This window comes from Canis lupus, chromosome 12 (genome assembly GCF_003254725.2).
Source record: "Canis lupus dingo isolate Sandy chromosome 12, ASM325472v2, whole genome shotgun sequence".
Classification (NCBI taxonomy): Eukaryota; Metazoa; Chordata; class Mammalia; order Carnivora; family Canidae; genus Canis; species Canis lupus.
In genome coordinates, this window is record NC_064254.1 from 24,211,413 (window position 1) to 24,224,327 (window position 12,915).

Consider the following 12,915-nt stretch of genomic DNA (forward strand, 5'->3'; position numbering starts at 1 on the left):
CAACCATGAATTAGGCAGTACCTCAGAAACAGTTAAGTGGCTTATATAATACATGACTTCTTTCTTATCTTGAAAATTTTTTATTTCTGAAGTTTGCAATTAGGTCAAAAGATATCAATGTAATAACATTAACCAAAACCCACGATGATACAAAACTGCTTAAAAGGTTTCATGACATCGTTTATCACAATACATAATGGAATATATGCATCAGTCATTAAAAATGTTAATGGCATTAGAACATGCCATGATATATTAAATGAATAAGCAGGATACAGAACTTTACAGTGATCCCATGAATTTTTAAATGTTCTATATTAAGGAAAAAAAGAGGAAATGGAAAAGGGAAATATGTCTGAACATATAATGGAACTACATATTATTCATATTTTGTACATTTCTTTATTTCCCAGAAATGTTAATCAGTTTGTATCAGTTATTTCTCTCACATTTCCCCAAGTACTTACACAGTTCTTCCTTTTCCATTGAGTAATACAAAAATTACACCTTTAGGTCAATAGGATAGTTCTTCTGTCGAAATGTTAAACCCTGTAATTTTATAAGCCGCTTCTAGTAACAACGGAAATAAAGGAAAATGGAATTTTTCCCTCAAGTAACTAAATCCTCAAAAGCTAGCAATAGAATTTCTTGCTAAAGTTTATGGATTATGGACAGCCCAAAACCATGTTAAACAAAAAGTTTATGGATTATAGATAGCCCAAACCTACATTAAATAAACAATAAATCAAAATATGGACATCTGCCCATCCTAGAACATATTCAGTGGCTATTTACTTCAACAGAGAATATTTACTTCTCATTAGATATATTACTTATAATCTATACTATTAATGATAAGTTTGTATATTAAGATGGGCTACAATTATCTATAGTGGAGTGCTCTCCCAACCAGCTGTCAGAGGACCAAGATTCTAATCTCCAGTCAGCCACTGCATCTATGCAATCATAGGAGCCTTGGTTTCCTTGGCTATGATATAAGGGTACTGGCTCTTATGTTACTTGTCTGAGAGAGCTGTTATACGAATCATATCATATATGTAAAGATATGACAAACACATAAGATGTTGTACCTATTATGATTATCAACTTAATCCAGAGTTTCCTACACCATGTTAAGAGTGTCTCATCCAATCTTTACATTTGCTGAATCACACCTTTAAGTTTTCACTGGGACGCCTGGGTGGCTCAGGGGTTGAGTGTCTGCCTTTGGCTCAGGGTGTGATCCCGGAGTCCTGGGATCAAGTCCCACATCGGGCTTCCTGCATGGAGCCTGCTTCTCCCTCTGCCTATGTCTCTGCCTCTGTGTGTGTGTGTGTGTGTGTGTGTGTGTGTGTCTCATGAATAAATAAAATCTTAAAAGAAAAAAAAAGCTTTAAAAAGAAAAGTTATTTTTCACTACTAAATCCTCAGATTTGATCATTTATATGTGGTATTAGCAGAGTTCTTAAAAATAGATGATAAAATTCTTAACACTGATACCTAAAAATGAAATTTGTCTACTTTAAAGTATTGATTAAATCATTATGATAATAATTTTTCTACAATGCAGAGTGAATGAAACATGAGGTCATACTGTCCAGATGAAATGGTAAGGTCGAGAAAACTCTGATACCATCCAGCCCTCTACAAACACAAAATCTTCTCCCTACTGAAATTCTGCTTTCCTTAAAATAGCCATCCAACCCTTGGATGCTCAGATTCCTTTTCTTTTGTGGCACTCACTTATAATGAGTAGAGCCGGTCCACCTTCCCCAACAAACTGCTCTTTGGGAGGCTAGAGTCTTATAACCCTAAGTGCCTCTTCCTTCTGCAGGCCGTAGTTCCTTATTATTGATCATATTTTTTAAGCATATGATCAATAAATATTTAGAATTAAACTACATATTCAATTCAGTGAAGATCAATTTCTTCTGGCCTCAAGTGCTTTGTCCCTTCTCAGTTTTTCTAGGTATATACTCAGTACAAAATGTAATGAAGCTGGGGGAAAATGTATGTTAAAGGTGATTTGTTCACTTGAAGCATGGAATCAATTTCTGACTAGAAATATGAGGCTGGAAACAAGGCAGCATGAATGTTTTCAAAGAAATGCTAATAACAAAAGTATTTCAATTCTATTTTATTATACTAATTCTACTAAAGCACAAATTTAAATTTCTATATAGTATTCTATATGGAAAAGGATGGAAACTAAGTGTATTTCTGTTTTTTCACAAGAACAGTATCCCTGAATTTTGCTTTCTGTAACTTAGAATTCTTCAATCCTTCTTTTCTTCCAAAATATATCAAAGAAAAAATATAAGGATGACAAATTATATGAAGTAGCTATACTGTTATTGCTTCTGAGATTGCTTTGAGGATAAAATCACATTGCAAAGACCTTCATAACCATAAACCCTCCGTTACTGGGATTATAAAATCCATACTATATGCAAAATCAAACTCTGAATTTCAACCACTCAGTTTTTTTAACTACTAAGTATTTCAATATTTTCTAATTATTAGTATGTAGATAAAATTATAAAGATCACGAAATTATAAAGATCATTCACCTTTCCTCCCCTAGCAAAGGTAGTCATTGATGTTCCAGCATTCATAAATGCTCACAGTTTGTGGCTTTTCTAAAATATGCTAAAGGAAAAAAATCAGATAATTTTGTTCTACCTCTTAACTCAAGTGGTTTTAAAACTCAAATATGATCACTTTTGGTAAAAGCACTGTCTTTGGTCTAAAAAACAAATGCAAACCTTTGTGTTCTTAGATATTATATACATAAATTAATACACTCAGGCTATAATCAAATTGCTAAACTTGCCAAAAAAATTAAAACCAACAACCATCTATTTAAACTACTTCTGGTTACATTTTAAGTAAGTAATCCAATATTCTAGGAGTTTAACTTTCAAATGCTTTGCAGGACATGGACTACTAATTTCAGTTTATCCCTAAAATAGAACAGTTCAACTAATTTTAGACTCAAGTGCTATAAAGCATCATAGCTGCCAACCAGCTGGATACCTGAATCGCAGCAGCAGCATATGCTGATATACTAAGCAAACTGTCAGCTGAACTCTGAGCCACCGCATGCAATCCTATGAAGTAGCTACAATAGTCAATGCATATACCCAAAACAAAATAGCACTTAAAACCAGTATGACTGGGGCACCTGAGTGGCTCAATGAAGCATCTGCCTTCAGCTCGGGTCACAATCCCAGGATCTATCCCAGGATCCTGGGATAGAGCCCTGAGTCAAGCTCCCTGCTCAAAAGGGAGCCTGCATATCCTTCTGTCTGCCACTTCCCCTGCTTGTGCACTCTCTGTCAAATAAATAAATAAAATCTTTAAAAATATATATATAGGACTATGTGAAAGGAAATAATCAGTACCTTATTTAAATAGTATATAATATGCAATGGTTTAAAAGTGTCAAAAAAGTAAAATATAAAAAATAAAAGTGTCAAAAGGAGGTAACAGTATAAAAAATTATAAACCATTTGCAAAACACATATCTGATAAAAGACTATTATCTAAAACATACAAAGAATTCTTAAAACCCAACAATAAGAAATCAAACAATCCGGTTAAAAAGTGGGCAATGGAATGCCTAGGTGGCTCAGTCTGACTCTTGACTTCAGCTCAGGTCATGATCTCAGGGTCATGGGACCCAGCCCCATGTTAGATTCTGTGCTCAGTGGACAGTCTGCTTGAGATTCTCTCCCTCTCCCTCTGCCCTCTTTCAGTCTATCTCAAATAAATAAATAAATCTTAAAAAAAAAAAAGTGGGCAAAAGATCTGAATAGACACCTCACCAAAAGAGATAGACAGATGGCAAATAAGCATATGAAAAAATGTTCCACATCATTAGGGAATAATGCAATGCCACTACACACCTATAAAAATGATTAAAATCCAAAACACTGATGACATCCACCGCTGGTGAGGATGTAGAACAACAGGAACTCTCATTCAATGCTAGTGGAAATGCAAAATGGTGTAGCTACTTTGGAAGACAGATTAGTAGTTTATTATAACGTAAACAAAGTCTTACCATATGATCCAAGAGTTTTACTCCTAGGAATTTACCCAAATGAGTTGGAAACTTATGCCCATATAAAACCCTGCACGCAAAAATTTATTGCAGTTTTATTCATAATTGACAAAATTGAAAGGAAGCAAGATGTCCCTCAATAGATGAGTAGATAATAAACAAACTGTGGTACATCCGAACAATGGAATATTATTCAGCATAAATAGAAATGAGCTATCAAGCCATGAAAGGGCCTGGAGGAACCTTAAATGCCTACTACCAAGTTAAAGAATCCAGTGTGAAAAGGCTACAATCTATATGATTCCAACTATGTAACATTCTGGAAAAGGTAAAACTATGGAGACAGTAAAAAAAGCAGTGGTCACCAGAGGTTCAGGGGTTGGAAATGATGCATGGGCAGAATGCCAAGGATTTGGGGGCAGTGAAACAATTCTGCAGGACGTTATAATGGTTGACCTATGACACTTGCATTGGTCAAATCTCACAGAACTGTACAACACCGTGAACCCTAATGTAAACTATGGATCTTCGTCAATAATAAAATATCAATAGTGGTTTATCAATTATAATAAATGCACATCAATGCAAGGTATCAAGAGGGGAAACTCTGGAGGGAAGGGAAGGGACAGATTACATGGAAACTCTGTACATTCTGCCCAATTTTTCTATGAACCTAAAACTGCCCTCAAAAGTAGTCTATTCACTCAAAAAAAAAAAAAAAATTAAAAAGGCCACTGGCCTAAGAGGAGCCAAAGGACTTTCGTTCTTGGGTCTACCTCATTCACTATATAATCTCTCCAGTTCAAAATACTTCATATGCACTACTTTATCCCACAATCATGAACCCAGTTGAGGTAGACCTGATGCATCATACCTCTCTGGTTAATAAAGGTAGTATAAAATAAGCCACCAAGTAGTAGTATTTCATACCAAGAATCAAGAATACAAATTGTCACACTGGCATGGCCAGATAGAGAACTCTAACACTGAAAATAAGGGCATGTTTTAATTCACTGGGACAATAGTATCTTTGTTTAATGCCTTTAATACCAGGATTCACTGAGAAATATTTTCACCCACTAGAGAAAAATCAGGACTTTGTCAATTCCCTTTCACGATTCTTTCCAGGAAACATTTCAGGCATTTATCAAAGCAGCCACATTCACTGATGACATTTACAAAACTTAATTCGTTTCAAAATCTCCTCAACCAAAATACACATCAAAAATGTTCACATTAAAATTTTATTTTCCTTTCATGGATATCTAATAATTAGAATTTATAATCCATCTAAGATATAATAGTTCAAGCTCCAAAGTCTATTTAACATTTGAATTGAAATAAATCTCTATAAATTTTAAACTATTAATTTTGATTTCATGCATCCATTTAACACATCTTAAGCAATCTTAGCATTAATCAAAATTATAATCCTAATAAAAAATCTTCATAAAAACAATTTCTGCAACATTTACCAGTCAATGCAATGAAATTCAAAATACATAGTTTATGTCGAATATACACTTTATGTTCAAATGCCACAAGCATCACTTATAGCTGTATGATCTCAGGAAAATTAACTGCTCTAAGATTCAAGTTCCATATTAGTAAAATGGCAGTAGTTGTAGCCTAGATAAAGAGTTATAAGAATTAGAAACCATACATACATAATTCATTCACAATACCCAGCACTGTCTGGCATATAAGTAGGTGTATAAATGGCAACTATTATCTTTAACTATTTTCAGTTAAAAATTAAAAGCTGAATCCATAAACTTAAGGATAACTTAGAACTTACATGATCACATAACCACTGAACTTCTCATATACCAAACAAAACTGACTCTACAAATCTCAAGTTTATGCAGGAAAAAAAAAAAAAAGGCTTTTTTGAAATAAAACTAAATGAAAAAATTATTGAAGTATATTGCAAGATTTGGTTTTTAATCACTTACAGTTACCTCTACAAAGGATTTTTTTTTAAGATTTTATTTATTGGGCAGCCCAGGTGGCTCAGTGGTTTAGCACCTGCTGTCAGCCCAAGGGCCTGATCCTGGAGACCCGGGATCATCCAGTCCCTCATTGGGCTCCCTGCATGGAGCCTGCTTCTTCCTCTTCCTCCATATTCGCCCATTTCCATCTTCCTACAACGTCTATGACTCCCCTCTCTAAAACTTACTGTGCACTTTAGCCAAACATTCAAAATGGACTCTCTGGTTATGCTAATGAAATGGAACGGTCACACCAGTCTTTCCTCTTGAGCTTTCCTCCCTGGTACCTTCACTTTCCTCACAGGGTAAAATCCCATTTGACCTCAAGTACAAAACTTTCCCCAACACCCAATCCAAGCAGAATTATTTGCTTCCTCTTCTGAAAGAGGTAAGAGTAGGTTGAAAAATAATGGCAAATAAAATTGCATCAAAGAAATAAACCAATAAATAAATAAAAGCCTCATTTGATCTCTTACAGAAATAGTGACATACGTCAGCAGATAGCTGCCTGAAATTCCTCTTTGGAAATAGGTAGCGTGTGTAATCGCTAACTTATCAAGAGCTGAGAAGTAGACACTAAAGTCTTTATTTTGCAAAAGCCATTACAGACAGAAATGTCCCATGTAACAGAAGTATCTGAGATTCTTTTCAATTAATAAAAAATACTAAACAGTCTAATGTTCAGTACAAATCTTCTCACTGAATTCATTCATCAGACATAGATAATCTTACAAGTTTTTGTACTCAGTTGTGGAACTAAAACAGAAAGGGACACATGACAGCCTAGATACTCCATCTTCTTGTCACCTCCACAGCTTCAGATGTTTTTATAGTCTCCAATGTCATGAAGAAGACACTTTGAGCAAACAGTCCAGCTCCCCAAAGAGCTAAGCTCCTGGGCACACATGACCCAAACACAGAATTTTCTTTGCCTGGCTACAGAGTAACCATAAAACAATACGTTGTTCCCACTGCCTCTCTTTAGATGTCATTTATTGCCTACAATCTTCACTGAGCCAGATAATAAGGCACTTCCAAACTGCTTAAATAAAAAATTTTCAAAAGCATAAAGCTTTTTTAAAGTCCCTAAGCAAATAAATGTTGAGGTAACTACAAAAGTCTAAATCAGAACAAAAGAAACTAAAGAAGCATCAGTCTGCTATTTTTGGTTCAAAGTTAAATTCACTAACAATATCTAATAACTGCTTACATTCCTGGAATGATATGTGTTCCTTATGGTATGAAGCAATGAATAAATCCTCTGGCCAATTTAAATCCTTATTATTTGGTAAGAAATCACTTTCAAACCCATGTTGTAACATTATAAAACATTCAACTGTGTCATTTTGAAAATCCTTAGAGACTTCAATAGAGCTTTCAGATATTCTCTTAAACTTTAGCAAAGTCAAATATATTGTGTTAAGGTTGTTAACACGTGTCCAAACTTTAAGCTTCTGCTTTTAGGGCAAACACTTTAGCCTCTGTGTGCTAAAGGGTTGCAACCCTATATCCATTTTTGCCTTACACTTTAACCAACAGAACTTCAACTACAATCAAATGGGTACTTTCCTAGTCTGGTGGAGTAGGCCTGTGAGACAGGCCTGGCCCTGTAACCGTTCTGGCCAGTGAGACACGAGTGAGAGTTACTAAACGGGCTTCTAAAAAGACTCTTTAAAAGGAAACTGACTCAACTAGTTTGCAGTTTCTGTCCTTTGTCTTTGCAATTTTCTTCCTTTTTAAAAATATTTATTTATTTGAGGAGGGGAGGAACAGAGGGAGAAAGACAAGCAGACTCTGTGCTGAGTGTGGAGCACCATGCAGGGCTTGATCCCCCATCCCTGAGATCAGGACCTGAGCCAAAATCTAAATAGTCAGATGTTTAACTGACTCAGCCACCCAAGTGCCCCTGCAAACCTTCTTCTTCCATATGGAAGTAAGACACAAGGACTAGAAGAACAGCCATCTTGTGAAGACAGAATTCTTAACAGCCACTGAGAACTGGCAAAGCAACAATATAGAAGTTCAAGTCCCTTTGGTAAATAGAGGCCCCCTACAACGCCGGTCTGCCTACCTGCCTACCTCAGCTTTTCAGTACCCGAGACGAAGAAACACTATCATCTGTTTTCTTTTACAAAAAAACAAATACAACCTTAACTAACACTCATTACCAGATTATACCCATTTCATTTGTTAAAAGAAAAGAAAAAGCCCTAACGCTGTTGTAACTAGCTATCATACTATCATGATGCAGCACAGTTAAAGTTCACTTATTACACAACAGACTATTACATTAAGCCATGAGCAGAGCATGAGCAGATGAAATTTGAAATCAAGTTTTTCAAAATCCTGGAAGCCAAGTGAAAAACCACTGATCAAAATCATCCAAGGCTATACAGTATGAAGGGGGGAAATCTTCCCAGAAAGCTTTACACTCCAAATGGCATCAGAGTTGGTTTACACAGTAAAATGACAGGACTTTTCCCAACCACACATCTATGCAGGCCATAAATTCAGAACTGAAAATGGAAACTACAGGTGCTACAGGTGTATACTCAGTATACACCTCAGTATACTCAGTGCCTTTGGTCACCAAGCACATAGGCAAAATTGCATAGCCCTGAGAGAAGGGACTAAAGCAATTATTCAGTTTTCATGGGGGAAAAAAATGCCTTTCTTTCTAAATAATCAAAAGAATTTTTTAGTGATGTTCTAGACAAGTAACAAATCTTCTACTTAGCTTTCACAGAGAATAACATTGATATACTTTTTACAATTGTCTGGGGATAATTGATTCATTTCCAGATCAATGGGAAAAACATCCATTTTGTGGGATCAAAATAATATACCTTCTTTTTAAATTAAATCTAAAATGTATAATATAAAATTTATTGGGTTCACATTAATGATGTCATTTTCACATTTAACATCCTTTTCAAAAAGGACCAATGTGTTGAGAAAATTAAATCTTCCAATGACAGAAAAGCAGAATTTCATAAAGTGCCAGCTAACTAATATTAATAATACAAAACATACAATTAATTAAAATAACAGTATACAGGTTAGGTGCCTTGCACTGACCAAAACAAAACTAACAAAAACCCAAGAGGGATAATTCTGTCCTTTTGTGCTAAGCTACTAATAAACATGTTCTGTATTACACGGTAAATACACTGGATAATCTAATACATAAAAGAAAGTCATTGACATGAGCAATTTCTAGCATAAACAATAAGTAAACATGTCTTATTTGTAAAGAAATGCTTTACTCACCCTGACTGTGCTATCAGCTGCGGTAATGTGATTTTTTTTAATAAGATACCCTGAATATTCTGGCTATGAATATGTCTTATAAGAGGACTAGAATATGAATTAGAGTACTCCACTCTTCTCTGCAGCAGCAAATAGTTCTGTGTTTTTCTAATTCAGCAAATAGTTGCCTATTTTCACTCAGAAGTAACAAGGCAAAGCAAGACACGAGACCACACCATCCGTAATTAGGGCTCACTCACTTGCCACTACTGTTTTCTACAAAGAGCTAGGATGGAAGTCCTTGCAAGGCCATCTGAGGACTAAGCTTAACAACAAAACTCTCAACTTCTAAATCTAATACTCATAACTGCTGACAGTATAGATTATTATAATTCTACATTTTGACAACAGACAAATTTTGAATTTGTCCCAGCTGACTCTACCACTTACACTATTCAACAGCTGGGGCATATGATAACTTGGCAACCTGATAATACTCTAACTGAATGCAAACTCATTCTGTAACCAAGGAACTTTGTCAGAAATAAAAATTCAAATAACCTCTCTTAAGTTCAAATGGGAATGTGAAATGTTTGAACAATGCATGATTTCAGAAAATGAGCAACTGTACTTTGAAAGTTTAGTGAACTGACACTCCCTATTCAAAGCCTACAATTCTTTCCTGATTAGATCAGCCCCCATAGCAAGTCATCAGGATAATAAGCATTATAGTGAAGTCATCGTATTGGATACTGATGGGAAATCATAACTGGCTTCAAAACACATTGGGAAACAATGAGTTTCCCAGGTCCCCAGGTTTACATATAACACACAGGCCAATATTCTTTCCTTTCCAAAACAAAATAAAACATAGAACATCTATAAAGCCAAGTACAAACTGATGACCTAAGCATTTTAAAACCACAAAGAAAACGGAGGTAACAATACTCACTTTTTCAGTGAAATTTTGGACTGTATGTTGGAAAAGTGTATGTTTAAGTGCTATGATGGCCATATCATTAAAATGAAGGGTAGTGAGAACCACAATTGCCCTCAGATCTTTAATTTTCTTTTATTTCAAAAGGCAATAGAAACAAGCTTTTAAAGAATGTCTACCTCCTCAAGACAAGTCAAAGCAGCACTTCAGTTATTGTTTTCCAAGTCACCTGATATCACTCACATATCACTGAGGTAAAACTTGATGAGACAAAAATTCATACAGCTACATTTTTTTTCAAAAGTACAAAATGTATATATTTCAGAACTTCCAGACTTTTTGCTTTTGGATTTTAAAGAGTATAGGTGTGTGTCTTCAGTAAGGTTTACTAATCTGTATTGCAATATTTTTCATTTTTAATGTTCTGGAGACAATTAAGAACCTTATTTTAACATGTAAAAACAAACATAAACATGAGTATATTACACACACACACATAAATGCTACCGATGTGCTTTAGTCTAAAATACCATTGCACTTGCTCAGTGGCAGTATTATACACAATAGAGTCTTGGCACAAAGGAATTCTGATTGTGCTGTTTACAAAATTCTACGTGGATTAAAAGAATGTCAATAATAAACATGTCCTAGAAAGATAAAACATATTTCTGGGCGGATTTTAAGCAGTTTGGAGATTTGGAATTGTTCAATTCAGAATTTTATATTTCTACTTTCTGCAAACAGAAAACTAATGCATGTCATTTTTAACCATATAATCCCCATTCAATTTACAGAAGTAGAGTTTCTTAAGGCCAAAGCAAATATTCAGTAGATGCAAAACCATCAGAATTCAAATACGAATTAGGCCACTATTAATATATTAAGGCTCTGTGAGCTAGCCGTGGGTGTGGAGTGTTTTGGTCTCCTTACTGTGTCTCTTGTCTATACACACTGAAAAATGATTTCCAGAGACAAAAAGACACTTTAAAATGAGATGGTCCACTTTGTCTAACATTATATTTAACTATACAGTCAAAGTAAACAATAAAAAATTTATGATGTTGGTATAGAATTTCCCGAACATGAAAAATCGGCAGAAAAGCATCTCAAAATAGAATGCTTTACAATTAAATTTACAACAGACGCTGACTTAAGGCTTTCATCGTTCACACAATCGAATAATTTTTATGAATCATAAGGACAGGTATATAGTCACAAACCACAAACATTTTTCCAAATAAAATCATTCTAAAAAAAGAAATGATTTGGCGATGCTTTCGGTGGTGAAACAGTCCATTTATTTAAGAACCCAAGCACCTTATTTTACAGTCAACCAGTATCCCATGCAAAGCAAGAGCAGCAAACAGCAATGCCTTAGTAATCCCATGGAGAATTAATCGGCAGCCACCCTCCCAGGAAGAATTATGATTATGCATGGTACTTAAGAGCTTCTACAAGGGAGAGAAAATGCCATGTATTTGAAACCCAAACCCCTTCCCCCCACGCCACAGCCTATCCAAGGGCGTCTCCAGACCATCGCCCAACCCACCACCCTCTCTGAGTTGGGGTCACTAAATCCCATTCTAAAAGACCTGGTCCATTGCCAAGACTGGTCCAGACACCTGTTTACCTGTGCCCAAGCAGCAGTGGCTCCGGTTAAGCAAAGATAACGGTTACCCTGCTGGTGCGTGCCAAGCCCCGCAGCCGGGGCACGGAGGGCCACGTACCTTTGTACCTCTCCAGGACATCCTCGTAGGCCTGGAGGTACTCCTGCTCCTCCACGTACAGGTAAGCAGCGGGCGAGAGGTACCCCGCCATGCCGAAGCTGACCTAAGCGATGACTGGCCAATTCCCCTTTCCCCCTCCTAACCCGGGGGAGCAGGGCAGTCAGCAAGACGCAGCCTAGGGAACTGGAAAAGCGGAAGGAGCGCAGGCTGGGGGAGAGCGCCGACGCCGGGGGCGCCGGGGGGCGGGGGGCGCCGGGGGGCGCCGCGGGGCGGGGGGCGCCGGGCAGGCAGAGGAAACGCCCCGGGCCCGGCGGGCAGAGTCTCTCCCAGGTTTCAGCAGCGGCAAATCTCGGCGAGCCCGGAGGCGGCGACGAGCAGCGCCACGCCACGCGGAGGAGCCCGGAGCACACTGGGGACGGGCGCAGGGCGGCAGGCGCGGGGACCCTCCGCGGCCAAGGCGGGCGCCCCCCTGGCCCTGCGCTGCGCGCCTGCTGCGGGCCGGGCCGGGGCCGGGGCCGAGGCCGAGGCCGCGGCGGCGGCGGTGCGGGAGGACCGGCGCGCTGCCTCCGCCCGGGATGCTGCGCCGCGCATCTGCGGCATTTCCTGGCCGCCGCGCCGCAGACACTCGCCCGCGCCCCCGGAGAGGCGGGGAGGGGAGGGGGGGAGGGCGGAAGGGAGGGGGCAAGCGCGGCGGTCAGCGCCCGGGCTGGCTCCGCTCCTCCCTCCCGGGCAGGGCCCGGCGCCCCGGGGCCCCCTCCGCGGCCCGCCCACCCGGGGAGGTCTCGCGGCCAAGCACGCCCACCCCCGGACACTGGCCGGCCAGCCCGGATCCCCAAGGCTGAGGTTTCTATTTGGGACCCACAACAGGTGCCTGGGAAACAAAGCCGCAGATCGCGGTCGCCGAGGAGCGCAGCCCCCACCCCGGCCTACCCCCACCCCCACCCC

At 38.4% G+C, this 12,915-nt stretch overlaps 1 protein-coding gene across 27 annotated transcripts in view; it reads right to left on the reverse strand.

Annotated features, from left to right (window-relative positions):
- Positions 1 to 12,915, reverse strand: part of DST (dystonin) — a 480,962-nt gene that overhangs the window by 344,184 nt on the left and 123,863 nt on the right. For 3 of the 27 annotated variants that reach the window (XM_025419117.3, XM_025419107.2, XM_025419106.3), the window contains exon 1: positions 11,971 to 12,167. The exons of 19 other annotated variants lie outside the window; for them this stretch is intronic. In XM_025419117.3, the coding sequence (XP_025274902.1) occupies positions 11,971 to 12,061 (91 nt within the window). In that variant the 5' untranslated portion in view covers positions 12,062 to 12,167. Of the gene's footprint in view, positions 1 to 11,970; positions 12,201 to 12,915 lie in introns of those variants that run through there. 5 more of the 27 variants (XM_049092204.1, XM_025419113.2, XM_049092203.1 and 2 more) reach the window with 4 other exon arrangements.